We start from the raw sequence: 27,167 nt of genomic DNA, 5'->3' as shown, positions 1-27,167 counted from the left end.
TTTTTTTTTTTGAGATGGAGTCTTTTGTCACCCAGGTTGGAGTGCAATGGTGCGATCTCGGCTGACTGCGACCTCTACCTCCCCGGTTCAGACCATTCTCCTACCTCAGCCTCTGAGTAGCTGGGACTACAGACATGTGCCACCACACCCAGCTAATCTTTTTATTTTTAGTTTTCACCATGTTTCACCATGTTGGCCAGGCTGGTCTCGAACTTCTGACTTTGTGATTCTCCTGCCTCGGCCTCCCAAAGTGCTGGGATTACAGGCGTGAACCACTGTGCCCGGCCTCCCTTATGTGATTTTAACTGTTTCCCACCCTACCCTGTCCATGCCTCCAACACAGCACAATGTGAGAACTTTTTACATGTCTATCTCTCTAAGCTCACTGAAAGAACTGTGTCTCACCTATTAACTCCCAGCAGAGGCACAGTAACTGGTGTTGTTGAATGACTAAATATATAGCAATATGCAGTTCTTTCTCTTTACAAATTAAATTTTTTCCTAAAATGTGAGTAAGCCAAATTCTAGTAATTGAAAACAGCTTAAATTTACTAAGGGAGACCTTCACCCTACCAGACCCATCTGTGCTCCTAAAAGATAATAATAAAATTTACTAACAGAACTAGTTGCTTTAAGAAAAACTAGTAGTTGGTGCCTCGCAGGGTAAAGAACCCCCCAACTTTAGCTCTTCTCTAAGATTAGTAGTTCTTATGGTAAGGCAAGCTGATCTATGTATTTCTCCGGCAGCCCAACCTAGCATGCTGAAAATTCCAAAATGACTTCAATACCTTTTAAAGATTAAGTATATATACTCACCACATCTTTAAGTACTTGTGTCACTGTTGCATTTGCATTTCCCCCTTTAATCAGCATGGCATTTTTAATATTTTCATTGAGTTTCGGTTCTCTCTTCTCAAGGAATCTCTTGGCTCTTTTCGTTTTGGGCTTTCTGTTCAGAAAAGCACAATTCATAACTATTTAAACATTTTCCTCACATTGCAAAGGCATGACTTAACTAATATGCAAATTCTTAAAAACACATTTGTCATTTAGGACTCCACCCTTAAACAAAATCTCACTTTTTTTTTTTTTTGAGATGGAATCTCACTCTTGCCCAGGCTGGACACAATCTGGACGCAATGGCACAATCTTGGCTCACTGCAACCTCCATCTCCTGGGTTCAAGCAATTCTCCTGCCTCAGCCTCCTAAGTAGCTAGGATTACAGGCACACACCACCACACCTGGGTGATTTTTGTATTTTTAGCAGAGACAGGGTTTCACCATGTTGGTCAGGCTATTCTCGAACTACTGACCTCAGGTGATCTGCCTGCCTCGGCCTCCCAAAGTGCTGGGATTACAGGTGTGAGTCACAAGGCCCAGCCAAAATCTCACTTTTTTGGGAGATATCAGTAAAAGATATTTCCTTATGATTGTTAAATAAGTGTTTTGTTAGCTTTTAAAAAAAAAGCTTTCATTTTTATATTTCCACCATTCTTTTACTACTGCTTTTTCAAATCTTTTTTTAAGTAAAAAATAAAAGGCTCAAGTAAATACTGTCGCTATTTTTACTCTTCTTTTTTCTTCAAGCCTTAAGTAGTCAAACTGTATCCTGTACCCTAATACAAAGAATTGAGCATCAACTGCTGATCAACCTGTGGGCATTTACTAAACATGAGACTAATGACTGCTTACCTTTCTTTTAGGTTTAAGACCACAATGCCTGCCAGGAAGTATACACTGTTGCACTCCAAAATCATTGCTGAGAATGTCAATATTATTGCCAACAATGGGGAATAATAAGGTTGATGTTTACCTGGAGTCACTCTATTAAGGCTTAATCTTCACCACAATCCTGAGAGTTACAATTCTTTATTTATTTATTTATTTTTTTTGAGACGAGTCTCTCTGTCTCCCAGGTTGGAGTGCAGTGGCGCGACCTCAGCTCACTGCAAGCTCTGCCTCCCGGGTTCACGCCATTCTACTGCAGGCGCCCGCCACCATGCCCGGCTAATTTTTTGTATTTTTAGTAGAGGCAGGGTTTCACCGTGTTAGCCCAGGATGGTCTCGACCTCTTGACCTCGTGATCCGCCCGCCTCAGCCTCCAAAAGTGCTGGGATTACAGGTGTGAGCCTCCACACCCGGCAAGTTACAATTCTTATCTTCACTTTACAGATGAGGCAACTGAACAGACAGGTAATGTGCCCAAGATCACACAGCAAGTAAACAGGCCAATTTTCAAAATGAGCTAGGGCTGGGCGGCCACAGCCTGTAATAAAAACACTCTAGGAGGCCAAGATGGACGGATCACTGAGCCCAGAAGTTCAAGACCAGCCTGGACAACATCGCAAAACCCTGTCTGTACAAAAAAAATACAAAAATTAGCTGTGGTGGTGCATGCCTATAGTCCCAGTTACACGGCAGGCTGAGGTAGGAGGGCTGCTTGATTCCGGGGAGGTCGAGGCTGCAGTGAGCTGTGATCGGGCTACTGCACTCCAGCCTGGGTGTCAGAGCCATACTCTGTCTCAAAAAAAAAATGTTTTTTAAGCCAGATTTAAAAATTCATGTAGACCAATTACCCTGTAAACTATTAAGGGAAAATAAATTCATTATTCTGACTTTATGATGTGACAGTAGGAATGGCGTATTTTTATACATTTCTGTTCAAAAAAGGGGCTTCACCTCTGCTTCCTCTACAATGAGCGCCCTGATTTTTCAGACAGTTCTGTCATCTACTGAAAGAATTCTCCTCCCAAACAATTATGACCCTCCCTCGTCCAGTCCCATGGACACTTTGGGAAGAAAGAGACTATACATGCACTTTAGTTTCCCATGTAGATTTTTAAAATCCTCCTCCAGAGATAATGTCACATATAAAGCTTCTAATCATTTACTGGTTGATAAAGATACAAATTATTCTATCTTCTGTAACTCATTAAACAGCAACAAATGCAAATAGCGATTAACATGTTTTATTAGCTGCCTGGTTCCCAATTAATGTGTAAACTAGTCCCAATACCTAGTAAACGACGACTCTTTGTAGTCCAAACAGCTAGAGGCATAGCAGGTGTGCAAAATCTCTGAATGACTAAAACTGTCGTTTTGGATACATACTAACCTACGTAAATAGCAAGAAAACCACAGCAAATAACAGCAGGGCTGTTTAGCACAATAAATATTATTGAACAAATTTAAAACAGGTATTATTCAAGGATAACTCAGAGGAGTGTACAAAGTCGGAAAGAAAAAAAAACCAAAACTAATGAACATTTCTACGTGCTGCAGCAAAGGCTCTACATACATTCGCAAAACTAACCCTCACAGCTCTAAGAAGTATGACTATGATGAGTGCTATTTTACAGAGTAAACTGAGATTTAGAGACATTTAATGACCCAAAGTCACAAAGCTTTAAGTGAACACGCCAGACTGTCACCCAGATCTGTCGGATTCCGAGGGCTGTGCTCTTAACCCCACTCTAACTAATCTGTCTCATACTTCGGAAGTCAGATGTTTTTCAACTGACTAGGATAAAAGCGGCCAACGCTTCAATCCCACATCCCATCCCGCGACTCCCACCTGAGAGCTTCCCCACTGTCTCCTGGCAAGTAGCTCGCGCTGAGGAAAACCCCGGCTGGTGATCGATCGGCTCCCACCCAGGCAAGAAGAGGGGTAACCAGGAAGAGTGAGAGGCCGAGACAATACCACCCTCATCACGGGACCCTTTCACCCCAACGTTCCCCGGGGCGGAGAACCAGCGAACTTACACAACTCGATCCAGAGTGTCCATCGCTACTGCTCCCTGCAACTCTTAACTAAGTGGATGCACGTGCACCCGGCGATTACGTGCGCCGGAACAGGCAGAACCGGAAGCTGAGCGCGACGCCACTTCCGGGGACGCCCTCGCCGACGGTGCCTGGAGGTGTTGGCGGCCATTTTGATTGGAATCGCGCCCTGTTCCCTTGGTTACGGATTTTTGCCCTGGCTCTTTCCCGGAATTACAGGTGCGAGGTAATTCTTTTAAGTAACATTGGCCGGGTGTGGTGGCTCACGCCTGTAATTCCAGGATTTTGGGAGGCCTAGACGGGCGGATCACCTGATACCAGGAGTTCGAGACCAGCCTGGCCAACATGGCGAAACCCCGTCTCTACTAAAAATACAAAAATTAGCCGGTCGTGGTGGCGGGCGCCTGTAACCCCAGCTACTCGGGAGGCTGAGGCAGGGAGAATTGCTTGAACCCGGGAGAGGGAGGTCGCAGTGAGCCGAGATCGCACCACTGCAAAATCCGGCCTGGGCGACAGAGCGAGACTCCTTCTCAAAAAAAAAAAAGTAACATAGACTCTCACAGTTTGATGTACACGCTAGTTGTATACTTGGAGTCAGGTATTCAGAAGCCAGATTTTATTCTTCAGGGAATCCCAGGATGCTAGAAAGGTTGATTGCACGGTAGGTACTCACATAATCACTAAAAACATTAATGTGAAATGGGCACTATTGACAACTGTGCGATCAGCGTGACAGAGTTTGTCTATCACGGTTGCCCAGTACATAAAATATGCGCAGAAAAGGTACTGCTGATCGTGATTTTTTCCCCAGTTTTTAAGTTACCACATAATTCACATACCATAAAATTTACCCCTTTAAAGTGTACAGTTCATTGGTTTTTCGTGTATTCACAAAGGTGTGCAAACATCACCACTAATTCCAGAATATTTAATCACCTCAAAAAGAACCCCCTCGACACACAAACCCAGTAGCGATCCAAGCCCCACTTCCCCCTCCTGCCAGCCCTTGGCAACCAATAATCTACTTTATGTTCGGTGGATTTGCGTATTCTGAACATACATAAATGAATTCGTGCAACGTATGGCCTTTTGTGTCTGACTTCTTTCACTATCTGTTTTTGAGGTTCATACATGTTGTAGCGTGGATCAGTACTTCCATTTTGTTAGCACTGAATAATATTGCTTTGTATGGATATACCACATTTTCTTTATCTGTTCGTCAACCTAGGTACTTTTTTTTTTTTTTCCGACGTAGTCTTGCTCTGTCGCCCAGGCTGAAGTGCAGTGGTGCGATCTTGGCTCACTGCACCCACCACCTCCCAGGTTCAAGCAGTTCTCCTGCCTCAGTCTCCCAAGTAGCTGGGATTACATGCACGCACCACCACACCTTGCTAATTTTTGTATTTTTTAGTAGAGACAAGGTTTCACCATGTTGGCCAGGCTGGTCTTACCTGAACTCCTGAGCTCAGGTAATCCACCCGCCTCAGCCTCTCAAAGTGCTAGGAATACAGGCGTGAGCTACTGTGCCCGGCCAGCTTATGTACATTTGAGTGGTTCCCATTTTTTGGCTACTGTGGATTATGCTGCTTTGTGTTTTTTTGTTTTGCTTTGCTTTGTTTTGTGTCTGAGACAGTCTCGCTCTGTCACACAAGCTGGAGTGCGGTGGTGCAATCTCAGCTTACTGCAACCTCCCTCTCCCGGGTTCAAGCTATTCTAGTGCCTCAGCCTCCCAAGTAGCTGGGACCACAAGCGCGTGCCACCCCACCCAGCTGCTTTGAATATTATTTTCCAAATTTTGTGTGGACATATGTTTTCAGTTCTCTAGGAGTAAAATTGCTGGGTCATATGCTAACTCTTAAGTGTAACATTTTGAGGCACTGGTAAACTGTTTTCCAAAGCACCTGCACCACTTACATTTCCCATGAGCAATGTAAGAGGGTTTGGTATTAGTTTCCTATTTCTGTTGTAACAAATTACCACACATTTATTATTTTATTCTTCAGGAAGTCAGAAGTCTGAAATAGTTTTGCAGGTCTAAAACGAAGGCCAGGAGCCGTGGCTCATGCCTGTAATCCCAGCACTTTCGGAGGCTGAGGTGGGCGGATCACGAGGTCAGGACATCAAGACTATCCTGGCTAACATGGTGAAACTCCATCTCTACTAAAAATACAAAAAATTAGCCAGGTGTGGTGGCACACCTGTAGTCCCAGCTACTTGGGAGGCTGGGGCAGGAGAATCACTTGAACATGGGAGGTGGAGGTTGTGATAAGCCGAGATCGCACCACTGTACTCCAGCCTGGACAACAGAGTGAGACTCTGTCTCTTAAGTAAGTAAGTAAGTAAATAAATAAATAAATAAATAAATAAAATAAATCGAAGAAGTCAGTAGGACTACCTTCCACCTGGAGGCTTCAGGGTAGAATAGGTTTCTTGGCTTTTTCCAGCTTCTAGAGACTGTCTGCATATTTTGGCATTTCTCCATCTTCAGAGGTCATCAGTTGAACTTCTGCTTCCATTTTTCTGTGATGCTCTGACACTTCTAACTCCCTCTTAATAAAACGCTTGTGATTACATGGGCATCACCTGGATAATCCATGATAATCTGAAGATCCTTAATTGTATAGCAAATTCCTTCTGGGCATGTAAAGTAACATATTCACAGATACTTGGGGTTCTCAACATCTTTGGGCTGGGAGTTGAAGGAAGCATTATTCTATCTACCAAAAGTTCCAATTTCTCCACTCCTCACCAAAACTTAGCATTGTCCATCTGTTTTATTAAGCCATCCTAATGGATATGAGTGCTGTCTCATTGTGATTTTCATTTCCCTGATGGCAAATAATGGTGAACATGTTTTCATGTGCTGATTAATTACCCATTTTTATATCTTCTTTGGGAAAATGCCTATCCAAATCCTTTGCCCAGTTTTTAAATTGGGTTGTCCTATTGTTGAGTTCTAATATTTTCTCATGTATTCTAGATATAAGTCCCTTACCTGATATATAATTTACAAATATTTTCTCCAATTTAGTAGGTTTTTTCATTCTCTTGTTAATGTCCTTTTGAGCACAGATCTTTTGAACTTTGTTCAAGCCCAGTTTACCTATTTTTTTTCTTTTGTTGCTTGTGCAGCGTATCCATTTTTTCCTTTTGTTGCCTGTGCCTATGGTATTGTGTCTAAGAAGCCATTCCCTATTCCAACATCACAAAGATTTGCCCCATGTCTTCTTTCAAACATTTTTAATTGTAGCTCTTATAATTAAGCCTTTGGTCCATTTTAATTTTGATATATGGTGTGAGATAGGGGTTCAACTTTATTCTTTTGTACGTGGATATCCAGTTGTCCCAGCATCATTTGTTGAAAAGATTATTCTTTCTCCATTGAATTGTCTTAGCATCCTTTTGCAATATCAATTGACCATAATTGTAAGGGTTTATTTCTGGACCCACAATTCTATTTAATTGATCTCTCTGGTTTTCATTATGCTAGTTCCACAACTTTGATTACCATATAGCATTGTAGTAAGTTTTGAAACTAAGAAATGTGACTTCTATGATTTTGCTCTTTTGCAAGATTGAATTTCCATATGAATTTTAGGGTCAATTTCTCAATTTCTGCAACAAAGGCAGCTTGGATTTTTCTTTTCTTTTTTTTTTTTTTTTTTGAGATAGGGTCTCCCTTTGTCGCCCAGACTGGAGTGCAGTGGTGTGAACACAGCTCACTGCAGCCTTGACCTGCGCTCAAGCGGTCCTCTCACCTCAGCCTTCTGAGTAGCTGAGACCACAGGCATGCACCACCATGCCTGTGGTCTCACAGCCCCAAAATTTAAGAATTAACACCTTGCTAATTCTTAAACTTTTTGTAGAGATGGGGTCTCACGTTGCCCAGGCTAATCTCAAACTGCTGGGCTCAAGCAATCCCCTTGCCTCAGCCTCTCAAAGTGTTGGGATTATATACGTAAGCCACAGCACCCAGCCTGACTTATTTGCCTAGTTTGTTGAATGCTTTTTATGCTTTTTATCATGCAAGTGTGTTGGATTTTGTGTGTACTTTTTCTGCATCTATTGAGATGATCATGTGGTTTTGTCCTTTATTCTATTAACATTTTATATTACACTGATTTTCATATGTCCAACCAACCTTACATTCCTGGAATCAATCCTATTTGGTCATGGTGTATGATCCTTTTTATATGTTGGTGCGTTCGGTCTGTTGATATTTTGCTGAGGATTTTTGTGTCTATATTCATCATATTGGCCTGTAGTTTTCTAGTGGGAATGTTTGTTTGGCTTCGGTATTGGATTAGTACCGGCCTAATAGATTGAGATGGGATGTGTTCCCTCCTCTTCAGTTTTTTGGAAAAGTTTGTGATGTCTGCTGTTAAGTGGTAAGAATGGTGGTGATGTTAGTGAGATTTTGCAGATGTTATTGAGGATTTTTTTTTTTTTTTTTTGAGATGGAGTCTCACTCTGTCGCCCAGGCGACAGTGTGCAGTGGTGTGATCTCAGCTCACTGCAACTTCTGCCTCCCAGATTCAAGCGATTCTCCTGCCTCAGCCTCCCTAGTAGCTGAGACTGCAGGTGCCCACCACAACGCCTGGCTAATTTTTGTATTTTTAGTAGAGACGGGGTTTCATCATATTGGCCAGGCTGGTCTCAAATTCCTGACCTTGTGATCCACCTGCCTCGGCCCCCCAAAGCCTGCACTGCACCCGGCTAAGAATCTTTTTTTTTTTCAGTAAAACTTTATTAACCACTCATTATTATCAGAATATAAATAGGAGTACACTGCACAGTGAAGAATTTGCATAGCAAATGAATGACATGAACAAAATATTCAGAAGTGTCACACACTTAAATTGATTAATTCAAGTAATTGTTTTCATGAAAATAATTTGTGAATGGCATGGTCCCTATCATTCTCCCCTTAATAACTTTTCAGTAACATGTTGTAAGATAAGTTAATACAATTGTATTTCATTTATCCTTAAATTGTAGTTGTTTTGATATATACATGTAATTTGGACTGGCCTCTCATGAAAAAATTAGTATTTAACAGTACACAATTACTAATCACCATTTTAAAAAATGTACGATACAGCTGAGTAAAAGTATAGAAAATATTATATTTTATAAATCTAAATATAGGTCAAGTTATTCTTGACAAATTCTTTGGAAAGAAGCTAATGCAAACAAATACTAGAGCAGCACCCCCTATAAGAAAGTACATGGTCCCTAGCACTTTGGGAGGCTGAGGCAGGCAGATCTCCTGAGGTCAGGAGTCCAAGACCAGCCTGGTCAACATGGTGAAACCCCGCCTCCACCAAAAACGCAAAAATCAGCCGAGCATGCTAGCAGAAGCCTGTAACCCCAGCCACCCAGAAGGCTGCAGCAGGACGGGCTAAGATTCTTCAAAATAGGGAGATTATCCTGGATTTTCCAGATGAGCACCAATCTAATGACAATGGACTTTATAAGAGGGAGGTAGAAGTTTAAGAGTCAGAGAAGGAAATGTGATAATGGAAGCAGAGGTCGGAGTGAGAGAGATAAGAGGTAATGCAGCTGGCTTTGAATATGGAGGAAGGAGCTACAAACCAAGGAATTCAGGCAGCCTCTAGAACCTGGAAAAAGCAAGGAAAGAGATTCTCTCCTGGAGCTGCCTGGAGCCCTACTAACATCTTGATTTTAGCCCCATAAGACTCGAACTTTTTTTTTTTTTTTTGAGATGGAGTCTTGCTCTGTTGCCTAGGCTGGAGTGTGCAATGGCATGATCTCAGCTCACTGCAACCTCTGCCTCCTGGGTTCAAGCAATCCTCCCACCTCAGCCTCCCAAGTAGCTAGGATTACAGGAATGGACAACCATGCCCAGCTAAATTTTTTTGTATTTTTAGTAGAGATGGGGTTTCACCATGTTGGCCAGGCCGGTCTCAAACTCCTGACCTCAAGTGATCTGCCTGCCTTGGCCTCCCAAAGTGCTGGGATTACAGGTGTTAGCCACCACGCCCAGCCTTGAACTAAGAATTTGACCTCCAGAACTGTAAGATAATAAATTGATGTTGGTTTAAGCCACTAAGTTTGTGGTGATTTGTTAACAGCAATAGTGGAAAATAATACAGTGCCCAAATGGGAGCATGAAATATGAGTACAAAATGAAATTTTCAAGACATGATAGTAAAAGAGATCTTATTTTGGATCTGAGAAAAGTAGAACCTCTACTATTTTGACCTTCTTATTAATGATACACAAGTATGGCCGGGCTCCGTGGATCACCCCTGTAATCCCAGCACTGGAAGGCCGAGGCAGGTGGATCTCCTAAGCTCAGGAATTCAAAACCAGCCTGAGCAACATGGTGCAACCCTGTCTCTACCAAAAAATACAAAACATTAGCTGGGTGTCGTGGCATGTGCCTGTGGTTCCAGCCACTTGGGAGGCTATGGTAGGAGGATCACTTTAGCCTGGGAGGCGGAGGTTGCAGTGAGCAGAGATCGTGCCACTGCAGTCCAACCTTGGTGACAGTGTGAGACTGTCTCAAAAAAAAAAAAAAAAGCAGGTGTATGGCTGCCTTGAACCCATGTACTATCAGTAACTACCAGCTACAAATTGACATTAACAAAGGTGTATATTTACTTTGTACTGTATTAATAAAGTAAAATGTACTTGTAGACAATTTTATAAACAGCATTTTCTCATTCCACAAGGAAATAATGGTCAAAGTCATAAAATGTAGCAAATTCATCTCCAAAATCAATACAAACATTTCTGGAAGATAATTCCATGTAAACCTTAGACATATTAGGAAAGTTGAATATTTTCACTTAAGCTGTTGGAACAAGAGGAAATAAAAACAGATTCTAAAAAATTAAAAACTGCTGCTATACGAATAGAAAAGTATATATCGTCAATAGTTTCACTGAGCTGGCTGTCCATAAATTTATGATCTGCCATGCAGTACATAATGAATAAATAAGTGAACTTGCAAACATTTTGAGACAGAGTCTCGCTCTGTTGCCCAGGTTAGAGTGCAGTGGCACGATCTTGGCTCACTGCAACCTCCACCTCCTGGGTTCAAGCGATTTTCCTGCCTCAGCCTCCCAAGTAGCTGGGACTACAGGCGTGTATCACCACGCCTGGCTAATGTTTTTGTATTTGTAGTATAGACGGGGTTTCACCTTGTTAGCCAGGATGGTCTCGATCTCCTGACCTCATGATCCACCTGCCTTGACCTCCCAAAGTGCTGGGATTACAGGTGTGAGCCACCGTGCCCAGCCGCAAACATATTTTGTAATGGGCTTAAGGAATAATTCTCCATGATGCACCTTAACAATACAGTCTTTTTTTTTTTTTTTTTTTTTTTTTTTTTTGAGACAGGGTTTTGCTCTATTGCCCAGGCTGGAATGTAGTGGTATAGTCACAGCTCATTGCAGCCTTGACTTCCCTGGGCTCAGGTGGTCCTCCTACCTCAGCCTCCTGAGTAGCTGCAACTACAGGTGTGCAACACCACACCCAGCTAATTTTTATATTTTTTGTAGAGATGGGGTTTTGCCATGTTGTCCAGGCTGGTCTCGAACTCCTGGCCTCAAGGAATCTGCCTACCTCGACCTCGACCTCCCAAAGTGTTGGGATTACAGGCGTGAGCCACCGCGCCCAGGCAACAATATGATCCTTCTAAATTGAAAAGTATTATTTGTCAACAAAAGCAATCCACTGTATTTAGTGTCAAAAGTAGTACTTAGTGGGAGGCCAAGGCAGGCAGACGGCTTGAGCACAGGAGCTCAAGACCAGCCTAGGCAACTGGCAAAACCCCTTCTCTATTTTTTAAAAATAATATTATTAATTTTTTTAAAAAGTAGTACTTAGTGTGATAACTATGCAGGGATTCTGGTTCTAACATTAGCTTTTAGGTAATCCTAGTGAGTTACTAAGGCAATTAATGGCAAAGAAATTCATAAATGAAATTCTAGTCTCACAAAATATTATATAGTTAAAAAATAAGACTATTTTACTAAATTTGAAACACTTATAAATAGGTAAGGAGCTTAACACGTATGTTTTCATCAGAATTTAAGATTTTATTTTCCTCTCAACTTAAGGTAGAACTACACTATAGTGTAGATCAGTTTCTTTGGCAAGATTACAAATCTCGGGAATATTTTATTTCTTTATACTTTTTTAAATAGAGATGAGGTCTTGCTCTCTTGCCCAGGCTGGTCTTGAACTCCTAGTTTAAGCAGTCCTCCTGCTTTGGCCTCCCGAAGTGCTGGGATTACAGGCATGAGCCACCGTGCCTGGCCTACTCTTTAATATTTTTCATGTTTTCTAAAATACATATGTATCAGGCCGGGTGCGGTGGCTTATGCCTGTAATCCCAGCACTTTGGGAGGCCAAGGCAGGTGGATCACTTGAGGTCAGGAGTTGGAGACCAGCCTGGCCAACATGGCGAAACCCTGTCTTTCCTAAAAATACAAAAAATTAGCCAGGCATGGTGGTTCACGCCTGTAATTCCAGCTACATGGGAGGCTGAGGCAGGAGAATTGCTTGAACCCAGGAGGCAGAAGTTGCACTGAGCTGAGATCGTGCCACCGCACTCCAGTCTCGGCGACAGAGTGAAGACTGTCTCAAAAAATAAAAAAATAAAATACATATGTATCAATTAGTATTATGTTTGGCTATTACAGAGTGACCTAACAAAGAGAGCAGCTAATTTCCCTCTTTATGTAAAAGAAGTCCAGAGGTAGAAAATGGCAATGCCTCAATGCCTTCTCTGCCTAAACATCAGCAATAGCTACAGGTTTGGAATGACACAATCACAGGACCCCAGTAAGCCTTGTGGAACGCAATCTGGCACCCAGCTCACTTAGTATTCCAGGATACAGAACAAAGGACAGCACAGCAACACAGCAGCATGAGACTTATTTCTGCAGGAGTCTTTATTCCAGCCTCCCAAGTGTCAGCTGAGGGGTAAAGAAACTAGATCATTTTGGATGGGTGCAGAAGCCATGAGGCTTAGAAGCTTTATGCTCCAGAAAAACCAATCCCTGTTGAAACAGTACATGAGTGTTGCTTCCAGAAATATTTGCAATAAGGAACACGACACTTAAGGAATTCCAAAGCCCATGTTTTCCAGTGGGCATTTGTAGTACGTGTTAGTCTTCCTGGTCCAAACAGTTTACCAATAAGGTGTCTGTTTTTTTTTTTTTTTTGAGACAAGGTTCTGCCACAGCTGTAGTACAGTGGCATGGTGTGATCTCGGGTCACTGCAACCTCCACCTCCTAGGCTCAAGCAATCCTCTTGCCTCAGCCTCCTAAGTAACTGGGACTACAGGCGCACACCACCATGCCCAGCTACTTTTGTTTTTTTATAGAGACAGGATTTTGCCATACCACTTAGGCTGGTCTCAAACTCCTGGATTCAAGTGATCCATCCATCTTGGCCTCCCAAAGTGCTGGGATTACAACTGTGAACCACTGCGCCCAGCTAAGGGCTCATTTTTAATCATAAACAATATTGCCTAATATTACAGCTGACATTCCATTATTACCTTGCCTAGTAGGTTTCCAGAGAAACAGTACTGAAAGCGAAATTCGAGGTCATTTAGACGGGAAAAATGAAAGGGTTTTATTAACCCTTTACTCATAGCAGTCCAGGGTAATCTCACAGTATCAAGACCCAGTCTTCTATATTGCTGCTCTGCCATTCTTGGCTTCTATTTCCAAAGTTACTTTGAAGTCCAAGAATCCTGCTGGATGGAGCTCTAGCTACCACATCCATGTTCCAGCAGGAACAGAAGATGAGCCCACCTGCTTCCTTTTAAGCCTTTAAGTTTAAGGAAACGTCCCAGAAGCACCACTCAGCACTTGTTTTTTTTCTTCTTCTTCTTCTTTTTTTCCATCACTCAGCACTTCTTATTCCATGTCAATGCCAGAACTTAGTCATATGACCACATGTATCTGCTAGGAAAGCTAGGCACATTGCTAACCTGAATAAATTCTGGGATTCTGATACAAAGCAAAAAAAGGAGAACAGATAATTGGGTCAGGCAATGAGCATTCTCTCCTATACATACATACAGGGGGAACAATAAGCTGTCAGTAAAAACTGAGACTAAAAAAAGTCATAAATTATTAGCTGGGCATGGTGGCACATGCCTGTAATCCCAGCTACTTGGGAGGCTGAGGCGTGAGAATCGCTTGAACCTGGGAGGTGGAGGTTATGGTGAGCCAAGATCGTGCCACCGCACTCCAGCCTGGGCAACAAGAGTGACAGATTATCTCAAAAAAAGTAAAAAAATTAAAAAGTCATATAGACATTGGGAAGATTATGCTTATAATCATCTGCTTATTATTTGAAAATGCTTTTTATCAAGGTAAGTCATTTTCCAATTAAATATAAAACTTTTTGAAGAAAAAAATTCTTTGGGCCAGGCATGATGGCTCACACCTGTAATTATAGTACTTTGTCAAGGCAGGAGGATCACTTGAATTCACGAGTTTGAGACCAGCCTGGGCAACATGGCAAAACGCCATCTCTACAAAAAATACAAAAATAAGCTGGGTGTGGTCGCACACCCCTGTAGTCCCAGCTACTAGGGAGGCTGAGGTGGGAGGATGGCTTAAGCCCAGGAAGCGGAGGTTGCAGTGAGCCCAGATTGTGCCACTACACTAGAGCCTGGGTGATAGAGCCAGAACTTGGGAAAAAAAAAAAAAAAATTATTCATCCTAGAACATTAGCTCTCTAATCTGTTAAAATAATTTTATCTCCACCAATTGTGAGATGTAATTAACATGAGGTATGTAACTTACTGGGACTAGGTTAAACTACAGGAAATTGCTGTTTTTTGTAGTTGGAAACAATCAAATATTGGCAGTTTTACACAGCTCAACCTGTAACAAAGTATCAAAGGGTGTGAACAATTTACTTAAAAAATATAAATTAGCACAGATTTAGTTTACTGCCATAATAAAATAACGAATACAGCTGAATTCCAATAATCTTTCTCAAGTGGGAAAGGAGCAAAATTACATCTGGAATATGTGGAATTGTTCCTTTATCCTTAAGCACTTCAAAATTCTTTTTCTCAATAAAATACTTATTGTAGTAGATTAAAAATAGCCCCAAAGATTTCCATGCCCTAATCTCTAGTATTAATGCCTGTGTATATTAAATGATCTAGCAAAAGAGACTTTGCAGATGGAATTAATGTTTTTTTGTTTTTTTTTTGAGACAGAGTCTCACTCTGTCACCCAGGCTGGAGTGCAATGGCGCAATCTCAGCTCACTGCAACCTCTGCCTCTCGGGTTCAAGCAATTCTCCTGCCTCGGCCTCCTGAATAGCTGGGATTACAGGTGTGCACCACCACACCTGGCTAATTTTTGTATTTTTAGTAGAGACGGGGTTTCACCATGTTGGCCAGGCTGGTCTCAAACTCCTGACCTTGTGATCTGCCCGCCTTGGCCTCCCAATGTGCTGGGATTACAAGTGTGAGCCACTGCACCTGGCCAGAATTAATGTTATACAACTTCGGCGGGATGCAGTGGTTCACGCCTGTAATCCCAGCACATCGAGAGGCCAAGACAGGAGGATCACTAAAGCCCAGAAGTTCAAGACCAGCCTGAGCAACATAATGAGACTCCATCTCTTAAAAAAAAATTAAAAAGAAAAACAGCCTGGCATGGTGGTGCGTGCCTGTAGTCTCACCTACTCAGGAGGCTGAGGTGGAGGATGGCTTGAGCCTGGGAGTTCAAGGCTGCAGTAAGCTGTGGTCACGCCACTGCACTCCAGCCTGGGTGATGGAGTGAGACCCTGTCTCAAAGAAAAAAAAAAAAATTATCGACCTTAAAATAGGGAGATTATCCAAGTGGGCCCAGAGTAATCAGACAGACATTTAACAGTGGAAATGGAAGACCGAAGGGTAGGTCAGAGAGAGGGATGATGGAAGAAGTAACAGGAATGATTCAAAATGGGAGAGGGACTTCACCCACTATTGCAGGCTCTGAAGAAAAGGGGATCATGAGCCAAGGAACGAAGGCAGCCTTCAGAAGCTAGAAATGACCCTGAGCTAATGGACAACAAGGAAAGGAGACTTTGATCCTTTAACTGCAAAGCACTGAACTCTGCCAACAACTAAATAAACAAGGAAATGGATTTGCCCCCCAGCCCAAAACCTCCATAAAGGAATGCATTCCTGCCAGCACCTTGAATTTAGCCCAGGTAAGACCTGTGCCACACTTCTCACCTACAAAACTGTAAGACAGTACATTTGTGTTAAGTCACTGACTTTGTAGTAATTTTTGACAGCCTCCAAGGAAAACTTTATATACTTAATAAAACCTTGAATTTAAAGGACTCAGAAGGGTCCCTAAAGTCATTTAAAAATATTTCATTTTACTTATTTTTTGAGACAGGGTGTCACTGTGTCACCCAGGCGAGAGTACAGAGGTGCAAACACAGCTCACTGCAGCCTCGACTTCCAGTCCCAGGCCACCCTCCCAGGTCAACTGACAGTAGCTGGTACCATAAGCGCACGACACTGTGTCCAGCTAATTCTAAAAAAATTTTTTATAGAGATGGGACCTCCCTATGTTACCCAGATTGTCTCAAACTCCTAGGCTGCTCAAGTGATGCTCCCACCTCAGCTTCCCAAAGTGCTGAGATTACAGGTATGAACCACTGCACCCAGCCTAAACTGTATTTTAAAAATCCAATTCATGTCTGGTCCCAAATGATTCTGGTAAAATAAGTTGTGTTATGACTGCATGTGTGTGTATAGCCGATAAAATACCAAAAAATGTTAAAAGACTGAAAGCTACACAGCAATTATTTTTATGTAAGAACTCTAAAAAGTTCTTGACAAGTTATGAGAAAAATTTCATCTAGGAGTGATTTCTAAGGCAGCATTTGAGTTTCCATAAAAACAGAACCTTCTGTCTCAGAAGGTATATCAATAAGAGGACCAGAATCTTCTATATCCAAGTGCATTGGTTTCTCCTGTTCACAACTCAGGTTTGAACTGTCGTTCATTTGAATCTCTTCCTCTTCCAATTCCAAAGATTTATCTGGGGCTGAGGCTGCCACTTCTTCGTCTTCATTTTCATGTAGAAAGCTACAAATCATGTTGGGTCGATAGGAGAAATCATTATCCTTTATTTGCAGCCATTCCACCCCACCTAATTTGGAAGGGATGAGAAATAAACCAAAAAGAAACAAAAAATGAATTTTAGTGAAGTATATTTTTATTTAATTTAAATCTCTATCATATGAATACATGTCAAACTGAAAGCCCAACATAAATCAAGGAATATGGTGTCTGTAACTACTGATAAAATATATTTTCCATCTTCTCTAGAGACCTTGGAATGCCTATTAGGTAGGTACCATCAAAATCACTACAAGTTATCAACCTCAATTACTATTCCATGCCTTTTTCCAGAGTTCAGTTCTCAGCTCATTATGAAATATAATTTGAGCACTCTCTGCCATCTTATGCCTTCAAGGAACCTTACCACTACCCTATAATTTTTTTTTTTTTTTTTTTTTTGAGACGGAGTCCCGCTCTGTCACCCAGGCTGGAGTGCAGTGGCGCGATCTCGGCTCACTGCAAGCTCCGCCTCCTGGGTTTACGCCATTCTCCTGCCTCAGCCTCCCGAGTAGCTGGGACTACAGGCGCCCGCCACCGCGCCCGGCTAGTTTTTTGTACTTTTTAGTAGAGACGGGGTTTCACCGTGTTAGCCAGGATGGTCTCGATCTCCTGACCTCGTGATCCGCCCGTCTCGGCCTCCCAAAGTGCTGGGATTACAGGCTTGAGCCACCGCGCCCGGCCAATTTTTTTTTTTTTTAAGACAAAGTCTCGCTCTGTCACCCAGGCTGGAGTGCAGCCACGATCTTGGCTCACTGCAACCTCCGCCCCCCAGTTCAAGCAATTCTTGTGCCTCAGCTCCCCAAGTAGCTGGGATTACAGGTGTGTGCCACCATGCCCGGCTAATTTTTTATTTCAATAGAGACGGAATTTCACCATGTTGGCTAGGCTGGTCTCGAACTCCTAACCTCAAGCCATCCACCCGCCTCACCTCCCAAAGTGCTGGGATCACAGGCATGACCCACTGCACCTGGTTATTAGTCTTTTTTCTTCCAATTCAGTTTCAACTACAGATGTTCATATTTTTTTCCTGCAATAACATCATTCTCCTAGTCAGCCAGGCTCAAAATCTTGAAGCTATCCTTTATTCTGTTATTTAGCATAATACTTAAAATAGAATGAATTTGATGTTCACTCATATTCGTCCGTGTCTCTCTTTTTTTTTTTTTTTTGAGACGGAGTCTCGCTCTGTCGCCGGGCTGGAGTGCAGTGGCCGGACCTCAGCTCACTGCAAGCTCCGCCTCCCGGGTTCCCGCCATTCTCCTGCCTCAGCCTCCCGAGTAGCTGGGACCACAGGCGCCCGCCACCTCGCCCGGCTAGTTTTTTGTATTTTTAGTAGAGATGGGGTTTCACCGTATTAGCCAGGATGGTCTCGATCTCCTGACCTCGTGATCCACCCGTCTCGGCCTCCCAAAGTGCTGGGATTACAGGCTTGAGCCACCGCGCCCGGCCGTCCGTGTCTGTTTCAATGTAATTTACTTCAGAATGCAAGTTCCTAGAAGGTAAGGGTCACACTTCCTCACTGTTCTGTTTTACCTCCAGCATGGAGCTGTGTTTGGTAGCCAGCCTACAAGATGGTCCCCAATGATCTTCACCTTCCTGGTATTCATGCCCCTATGTAGTCCTGTCCCACACTGAGTAAGATATTGTGGAAATGACAAGACTGTGACTTCTTTCTTTTTTTTTTTTTTTTTTGAGACAGAGTCTCGCTTTGTCGCCCAGGCTAGAGTGCAATAGCGTGATCTCGGCTCACTGCAACCTCTGCCTACCGGGTTCAAGCAATTCTCCCACCTCAGTCTCCCGAGTAGCTGGGACTACAGGCATGTGCCACCACACCTGGCTAATTTTTTGTATTTTTAGTAGAGATGGGGGTCTCACCATGTTGGCCAGGCTGGTCTTGAACTCCTGACCTCAAGTGATCTGCCTGCCTTGACCTCCCAAAGTGCTGGGATTACAGGCATGAGCCACCGTGCCCAGCCAAGACTGTGACTTCTAAGTCTAGTTCATAAAAGACACTGTGGCTTCTACCTTGTTTTCATGGAATACTTTATCTGAGAGAAGCCAGCTGCCGTATCAGGAGGACATTCAAACAGTCCTGTGAGAACAACATGGCAAGGAACTGAGGCCTCCTGCCAACAACCAAAATAAATTTTGAATTGATTTTGATGAATAAGCCATTTTACAATCAGATTTCCAGCATTAGTCAAGCCTTCAGATGACTGCAGCCCAGATAACATTTTGACTGCAACCTTATTGGAGACCTGGAGCCAGAACCACCTACCTAAACTGCTCCCAAATTCCTGATTCACAGAAACTGTAAGGTACTGGTTTTCTGTTGTTGTTTTAAGCTGTTAAGTTTAGAGGTAATTTGTTATGCAGCAGTAGATAACTAATGCAGACTCGAATTGTTGGTTGCTCATTTATTTGACTAAACAAAACACCCAAATATTCCCAAAGATCTGTCAGATTATTAAAGACTACGAAGAGGAAACTCGTAACTTCCTTTAATAAGAATATCCCAATGATAGCTAAGCTTATGATACATGTCAGCCTTTTAAGTTTATTCTAGAACCTAGTACCACTTTCTTCCTATAATTATTACAAGGTGCCTAAAAAAGGGGATAGTTCAGGGATATACATAATAAGAACAAGGGTTTATTATATAGTTGTATATAGGTGATGTAATTAATTTTATAAGATCAATGTACCTTCAAATGTTTATTCCGTTAAGCTATAAATACTCATCATGAGAATCTTACTAGAGTTTCATATGTGTTATTGAGCAGTGAACTTTTAAACCATCAAATTATTGTTTTTTCAACTCCACAAACGTATGTCTACTTCAGGTGAAAGAAGCACTAGTCTAAAAGTCTCTAGTATGTGGTGACCAGCAAGTGAAGAAGAGTAAGTGGATGCAAATTAAGAACTCATGCCTGTAATCCTAACACTTTGGGAGGCTGAGGCAGGAGGATCACTTGAGTCCAGGAGGTTGAGACCAGCTGGGTAACATAGTAAGACCCTGTCTCTATTTAAAAAAAAAAAAAAAAGGTTGGGTGCAGTGGCTCACACCTGTAATCCCAGCACTTTGGGAAGCTGAGGTGGGCAGATCACATGAGATCGGGAGTTCGAGACCAGCCTGACCAATATGGAGACACTCCATCTCTCTACTAAAATTACAAAATTAGCTGGGCGTGGTGGTGCATGCCTGTAATCCCAGCTACTCAGGAGGCTGAGGCAGGAGAATCACTTGAACCTAGGAGGCGGAGGTTGCAGTGAGCTAAGATCGCACCACCCCACTCCAGCCTGGGCAACAAGAGCAAAACTCGGCTCCAAAAAATAAAATAAGATAAAGAAACCCTGTCTCTACTAAAAATTAGCCAGGCGTGGTGGTGGGTACCTGTAATCCCAGCTACTCAGGAGGCTGAGGCAGGAGAATCACTTGAACCCGGGAGGCAGAGGTTGCAGTGAGCTGAGATCACGCCACTGCACTCCAGCCTGGGGGACAGAGTAAGACTCTGTCTCCAGAAAAGAAAAAAAGAAAAACATCAGAAGAAAAAGAAAGCCTGGGCACAGTGGTCTCTTCAGGAGTTCGAGACCAGCCTGGGCAACATGGCGAGACTCCATCTCTACTAAAAATACAAAGAAGGATGGGTGCGGTAGCTCACGCCTATAATCCCAGCACTTTGGGAGGCTAAGGCAGGCAGATCACAAAGTCAGTTCCAGACCAGCCTGACCAACATGGTGAAACCCTGTTTCTACTAAAAATACAAAAATTAGCTGGGCATGGTGGCATGTGCCTGTAGTCTCAGCTACTCACAAGAGAATTGCTTGAACCTGGGAGGTGGAGGCTGCAGTGAGCAGAGATCACGCCACTGTACTCCAGCCTGGGCGATGGAGTGAAACTCCATCTCAAAAAAAAGAAAAAACAAAAACAAAAACAAAACAGCCAGGCATGGTGGAACATGCCTGTGGTCCCAACTACTGGGGAGGCTGAGGTAGGGGGATGGGGGGCAGAGGTCACAGTGAGCCGACACTGCACCACTGCACTCCAGCCTGGGTGACAGAGTGAGACCCTGTCTCAAATAAAATAATTAAATAATAATAATAATAAAAACTAGACTGATGACTAACAATTGTGGTCCTAGAGTCTCCCCCACATTTAAAGCTAGCTTTTGGCCAGGGGCGGTGGCTCATGCCTGTAATCCCAGCACTTTGGGAGGCTGAGGCAGGTTGATCATCTGAAGTCAGGAGTTCAAGACCAGCCTGGCCAACATGGCGAAACCCTGTCTCTAATAAAAATACAAAAATCATTCAGGTGTAATGGTGCATGCCTGTAATCCCAGCTACCTGTAATCCCAGCTACTCGGGAGACTGAGGCAGGAGAATCACTTGCACCCAGGAGGCGGAGGTTGCAGTGAGCCAAGATGGCTCCACTATACTCTAGCCTGAGTGACAGAAAGAGACTGTCTTTAAAAAAAAAAAAAAAAGCCAGCTTTTTCCAGCTGTGAGCCTGTTGAAAGCTGCTGCAACTGCCAAAAGTTTCCAAGGAATTTCAGCTTGGGAATTGAGAACTATTGTGATCATATCCACTTTGCTTACAAGGAAGTTTTTTCCCCCCACACATCAGACAGGTAATATGCTGACATCATAACAAGGTTTGAGGGAGGCACATCTTATACATGAATGTAAAAACATAATCATCATGCTTATGAACTACAAAAAGGTACAAGGAAGTTTTTAATTAAAGAGGGGAGGGGGGAAGGAGAAGAGAGAGAGAAGCACTACTGAATTCCCTAGGGCTTAGATATCAAGTTTCTTCAAAAAGTCCTCAGTCATTTCCAATGCCAAGCAGATAAAAGATTTCTACGTCCCCAGTGCCCTCAGCTATATGAGCGTTCAACTGAATTTTAACTCTATGCTTGGTACTTTACATGGAGCACCCTCCATTTTAATATATTAAACATATTATGAGGCCAGGCACAGTGGCTCACACCTGTAATTGCAGCACTTTGTAGGCTGGATCACTTGAGGTCAGGAGTTTGAGACCAGCCTGGCCAACATGGTAAAATCCGGTCTCTACTAAAAAAATTAGCCAGGCGTGGTGATGGGTGCCTGTCATCCCTGTTGCTCAGGAGGCTGGGGCAAGAGAATTGCTTGAGCCCAGGAGGCGGAGGTTGCAGTGAGCCGATATTGTGCCAGTGCACTCCAGCTCGGGTGACAGAGCAAGACTCTGTCTGAAAAAAACAAACAAACAAAAATCATGTATAGTTATTACTAAAAAGTACAAGGAGTGTCCTGGCATCAATGTACCACTGTCAAAGCCAGTACTGGATCACCTATTTTCAGAGAATAAGGGAACTAACCTATGTTTTCTTCTCCTTCCTTCTTCTCTGTCAGAAGAGTTCTTGTCATGCTGAGCTTCTTCATTGTATGACATTTATATTTTAGCACTGTTTTATTATTGCCTTCTGTATCAGCTAGAACAGAAATGAACTCCATTATTATACTGCTTGTGCTATCAAATAAAACAAAGATGAAGCCTTAATAATTCCAGTGTAGGGAGTCAGATTAAACTACTTCTTGTCAAGACAGTGTAGTAAATTCAAGGTATAACTCATCCCTCCTGCTCCAAGCATAGAAAAATAACAGATAAAATACATTAACAGGCCAGGCACAGTGGCTCATGCCTGTAATCCCTGCACTTTGGGAAGCCGAGGCAGGTGGTTCACCTGAGGTCAGGAGTTCGAGACCAGCCTGGCCAACATGATGAAACCCCCGTCTCTACTAAAAGTACAAAAAATTAGCTGGGCATGGTGGCACATGCCTGTAATCCCAGCTATTTGGGCGGCTGAGACAGGAGAATTGCTTGAACCCAGGAGGCGGAGGTTGCAGTGAGCAGAGATTGTGCCACTGCACTCCAGCCTGGGCAACAAGAGCAAAACTCTTGTCTCAAAAAAAAAAAAAAAAAAAAACAAAAACATTAACAACTGAAAGTACAACTGGATTCAAAAGTAACAAACATCTTCAGAGGTCAGAAACACAAAGTTATGAGTGCGATTAAACCCACAGGTCTAACAGGCTTCATCCTTGAAGTAGAAATTGGGGCCAGGAATTTTACCCTATAGCGTATTGGGATCTAAAATTCTACCACTCAAATGAAGGACCAAAGTCAGACTTACTACCTGAAGCCAAAGTGTGGAGTAGGGACATTCTCAATCACGACAGGCTGAGAAAAAAAATTGCTGCCAACCTGCTGCCTGGAGTTGAAACTTTCAGAAAACTCTATGCCTAGGCAGGAGGGAAGATGAGGCCCTTGAGCCAAGGATACGAAGCACAGACACTTCCATACATTGCTACTGTGAGTGTAAATTGATATCATACTTTAGAAAGTAGGCTGCTCTGCCTGTGAAGTAGCCGTTCTTTTATTCCTTGGCCAGGAGCAGTGGCTCACACCTGTAATCTTTTTGAGACGATCCCTTTGAGAGGCCGAGGCAGGCAGGTCACTTGAGGTCAGGAGTTTGAGACCAGCCTGGCCAACATGGTGAAACCCCGTCTCTACCAAAAATACAAAAATTACCTGGGCGTGGTGACAGGCGCCTGTAATCCCAGCTACTCAGGAGGCTGAGGCAGGAGAATTGCTTGAACCTACCAAGTACAGGAGGCTGCAGTGAGCCGAGATCATGCCACTGCACTCTAGCCTGGGTGACAGAGTAAGACTCTGTCTCCAAAAAAAAAAAAAATTCAGGAGAGTGATGATCTCTGAAGACAGAGGGAGAGAAACAAGTTTGGAAATGGAGAGAAGGACTTCAAATGTATCTGGAATGGGTTTGTTTTTGACACATAGTCTAGCTCTGTTGCCCAGGCTGGAGTGCAGTGGTACGATATCGGTTCACTGCAACCTCCACCTCCCCGGTTCAAGCAATCCTCATACCTCAGTCTCCCAAGTAGCTGGGAGGCACATGCCACCATACACAGCTAATTTTTGTATTTTTAGTAGAAATGGGGTTTTGCCATGTTGGCCAGGCTGGTCTCGAACTCCTGGCCTCAAGTGATCTGCCTGCCTTGGCCTCCCAAAGTGCTGGGATTACAGGATTAAGCCACCTGGCCCAGCCTGGCATGTTTTTTTTTAAACTATAATCTGCGTCACATTTGGGAAAATGGTAGGATATGATACAGCTAGACAATGGATACATGAGATATTTAATGTTTATTATGCTTAAGTATGATTGAAATAGTTCATATTAAAAAGGGCTGGGCTAGTAATCACTTACCATGTTCAACATTTTCTTCAAATATAACACAGGTCCCAAGAGTGTCTACAGAAAAATACAAATTGTTGAGAAGAGCTACCATCTCTGAAAGGCCCATATCAGAAAGAGTTCCAACTATCTGACATCCTCCTACCTTCATACTCCCCAGCAAAGACACAGCTGTCCACTTGCAGAATGGGCCTCTCAGTGTCAATGCCCTACAACAGAATAAAGGATCAGAAAAAAAAACATGATTAGAAAAAGGCTTCAACATTATAACCTTGCTACCAAGGAAACTAATCTCCAAAACTGGGGAAACTCTAGAGCATCTTGTCCTACCAAGTACAGGATAAACTACAATTGCTCTGATCACAGCAGCTACAACTTGAAGACTACTTAATTCATACTCAAGTAACAAGGTCTATTTCAATCAGCATCTTCTTCAAGAGTAAGCTAAGAACAGAGGAAGTTTTGTCAACAGTAGTGCAAAGAGTCTATCTATCTGTCATCTATCTATTTTTTGAGACAGTGTCTAGCTCTGTCACCCAGGCTGGAATGCAGTGGCATGATCATGGCTCACTGCAGCCTTGACCACGAGGGTTCAGGCAATCCTCCCACCCCAGCCTCCTGAGCAGCAGGGACCACAGGAGCATGCCACCATGCCCAGCTAATTTATTTTTTATTTTTATTTTTATTTTTTGAGATGGAGTTTTGCCCTTTGTTGCCCAGGCTGGAGTGCAGTGGCGCGATTTCGGTCACTGCAACCTCCGCCTCCAGGGATCACGCGGTTCTCCTCTCTCAGCCTCCCGAGTAGCTGGGATTACAGGCGTCCACCACCATCCCCGGCTAATTTTTGTATTTTAGTAGAGATGGGATTTCACCATGTTGGCCAGGCTGGTCTCCAACTCCTGACCTCGTGATCCATCCACCTCGGCCTCCCAAACTGTTGGGATTACAGGCGTGAGCCACCGCGCCCAGCCATTTATTGTTATTATTATTGTAGAGAGGGGGTCTCGCTATGTTGCCCAGGATGGTCTCCAATTCCTGGGCTCAAGTGATCCTCCCACCTCTGCTGAGATTATAGGAGTGCTGAGATTATAGGAATATATGTACTGTTCCATATCACAATGTTACTTCCTCCAAATCTGTAACTTTCTCTTCAGCCACACATTCAAACAAGCAAGCAAAGTTAGCCATTTTCTCCTATCTGCTCCCATAGTACCCCTGTACTTTTACATTACACTTAATTATATATTTATTAATTAATTATATTTAGTGTACTTCTTATCCTTAGAGTTCACTGCTTTGTAAGGTGAAATAAATATATCAATACTTGTGGACAGGTATTTCACCATTCTTGTTTTACATTTAAGAAACTCTAGAACAATCCCCCCAAGTCCAGAAAACTCACCAAAACCTTGCATTTATTTTGACATTTTGAGAGAAAGTCTGAATCAATAATTCCTGATAATTCCACCAGAACCAACTGCTCCTGGTGAAAGAAAGAGGGGTTAATTAACATGCTAGCACGCGAGCGGGCAAGAGGGAGCAATTAGCAAAAGAAGCCAAAAATCCCACCTTTGTGAAAACAGGACTCTGTTTTCAGCAAGAGGAAACGACGCTACCTAAGGTAACTTCCCGGTACTTCCCATCCTAAGTACGGGGTGACGATTAGGGCTCAGGTCCCAAGCTGCCCGGCTCCGCGTGCCCAGGAGCAAGAAGCCGGTGAGGAGCGTCGGGGCCTCCCTCCCGCCCGCAGCTCCCCGACTCCCTTCCCCACACACGGCCAGCACAGGTATCACCGCCACTGCGGTGCAGGCTTTCGGCGTAGCGCTTACTACCTCCTCTTCCTCCTCTTCTCCGTCTTCCAGACCCCGCTCGTCGGCCGCCGCCATGGTCCCTTGGCGCTTCGCCTCCTAGTCACTGGCCACGCCCGCCCGGAGCCGCCATCTTGAGTGCGGGCAGCAGCTCCTACGCGGAGCAGCTCACTGGGTTCCTGCCACTCCGCTCCTCGCCGCGCAAACCGCTCCTGCCAGAACTCAAGATGTCGGCTTCCGGTGGGCGGGTGGCTACGGGCGCCGAGAGCGCTGGTGCTCGCGTGGAGACTCGCAACGGCCCACTCCTTGCTTAGTGACTGAAAGCGGGGGCGGGGGCTAGGCTGCTGTAGGCAGCGGAGCGCTGTCGGTCACGCAAGACAGGGCCTGCGATCTAGGGAGTCGCCGGGCTCCCGGTCCCGCTGGCGGGGAGGACTGGCAAGGCACAGGGGATAAAGGTGAAAGCAAGGAAACCATGGTTTCAGGCGGATCATGGATAGAAAGGCCTTGTGTTGACCCGAGCACATTTCTTGGAAAGAAATTATTAATATTGTGTCAGCGCTCATCCTCAATTCAACGTCCCCCAAGCCAAGTTAAAGGCACATTCAGTTTAACACTAATGAGCGCCTACACGGTAAAAAGCACTGCACCAGGAGCTATGAAAAATAGAAAGTGGGCTTAAGTTTTAGGCCTGCAGGAGCATAGGATCTGTGAGAGGTATATAAATGGACCCAAGCAAGTGCTGTAGAGATACACATTGTTATAGCAATACAGAGACGTGGGCAAGAGAAGTTTGAACAGAATTTTCTTAAAGTATCCCATAGATGTTTCTGATTATGAAAGAAATGGTCTTCGAAAGAAATGGTCTTCCTACCTGAGATAGCATGATCTAGTGGTTAAGATCATGAGCTTTGGATATTTATTTATTTAGAGATGGAGTTTTGCTCTTGTTGCCCAGGCTGGAGTGCAATAGTGTCATCTGGACTCACTGCAACCTCCACTTCCCAGGTTCAAGCGATTCTCCTGCCTCAGCCTCCCGAGTAGCTGCGATTATAGGCATGCGCCACCACGCCCGGCTAATTCTGTTATTTTTTATTAGAGACGGGGTTTCTCCATGTTGGTCAGGCTGGTCTCGAACTCCTGACCTCCCAAAATGCTGGGATTGCAGGCATGAGCCACCGCGCCCAAC

The 27,167-nt window shown here is 43.6% G+C and overlaps 2 protein-coding genes, 1 long non-coding RNA gene and 1 other non-coding gene across 9 annotated transcripts in view; 1 reads left to right on the top strand and 3 right to left on the bottom strand.

Moving 5' to 3' along the window:
* The window catches only part of LOC105492078 (ribosome production factor 2 homolog), a 47,333-nt gene extending 43,479 nt beyond the window's left edge, over positions 1–3,854 (bottom strand). For 2 of the 4 annotated variants that reach the window (XM_071096319.1, XM_071096322.1), the window contains exons 1-2: positions 3,764–3,854; positions 817–949 (exon numbers count right to left, since the gene is read on the bottom strand). In XM_071096319.1, coding sequence (XP_070952420.1) covers positions 817–949; positions 3,764–3,786 — 156 coding nt within the window. In that variant the 5' untranslated portion in view covers positions 3,787–3,854. Of the gene's footprint in view, positions 1–816; positions 950–3,575; positions 3,721–3,763 lie in introns of those variants that run through there. The other 2 variants (XM_071096318.1, XM_071096321.1) reach the window with 2 other exon arrangements.
* Positions 3,855–4,448: 594 nt separating this feature from the next.
* Positions 4,449–27,167, top strand: part of LOC105492076 (uncharacterized) — a 101,672-nt gene continuing 78,953 nt past the window's right edge. The window contains exons 1-3 of the long non-coding RNA XR_011623290.1: positions 4,449–15,989; positions 18,457–19,235; positions 24,218–26,436. This is a non-coding gene — a long non-coding RNA (uncharacterized lncRNA). The remainder of the gene's footprint in view (positions 15,990–18,456; positions 19,236–24,217; positions 26,437–27,167) is intronic.
* Positions 16,586–26,144, bottom strand: LOC105492075 (general transcription factor IIIC subunit 6). 3 transcript variants are annotated; one of them, XM_011758957.2, is made up of 6 exons: positions 26,006–26,144; positions 25,576–25,656; positions 24,319–24,382; positions 24,186–24,230; positions 22,278–22,391; positions 16,586–16,945 (listed from the first exon to the last, which is right to left on the bottom strand). In XM_011758957.2, the coding sequence occupies exons 1-6, from the start codon at positions 26,057–26,059 to the stop codon at positions 16,665–16,667; spliced, it is 639 nt and encodes a 212-aa protein (XP_011757259.1). In that variant the 5' UTR covers positions 26,060–26,144; the 3' UTR covers positions 16,586–16,664. The 3 variants fall into 3 exon arrangements, with proteins under 3 accessions (XP_011757259.1, XP_070952418.1, XP_011757260.1); XM_071096317.1 differs by lacking the exon at positions 22,278–22,391 and having other exon boundaries at positions 26,003–26,139; XM_011758958.3 differs by lacking the exon at positions 24,186–24,230 and having other exon boundaries at positions 26,003–26,139.
* LOC112428529 (small nucleolar RNA U13) lies at positions 21,536–21,639 on the bottom strand. The gene has a single exon (XR_003020512.2). It is a non-coding gene; the product is annotated as a small nucleolar RNA U13 (small nucleolar RNA).

The sequence above is a fragment of the Macaca nemestrina genome, chromosome 5, assembly GCF_043159975.1.
Source record: "Macaca nemestrina isolate mMacNem1 chromosome 5, mMacNem.hap1, whole genome shotgun sequence".
Lineage (NCBI taxonomy): Eukaryota > Metazoa > Chordata > Mammalia > Primates > Cercopithecidae > Macaca > Macaca nemestrina.
This window is presented reverse-complemented; position numbering and strand designations above follow the sequence as displayed.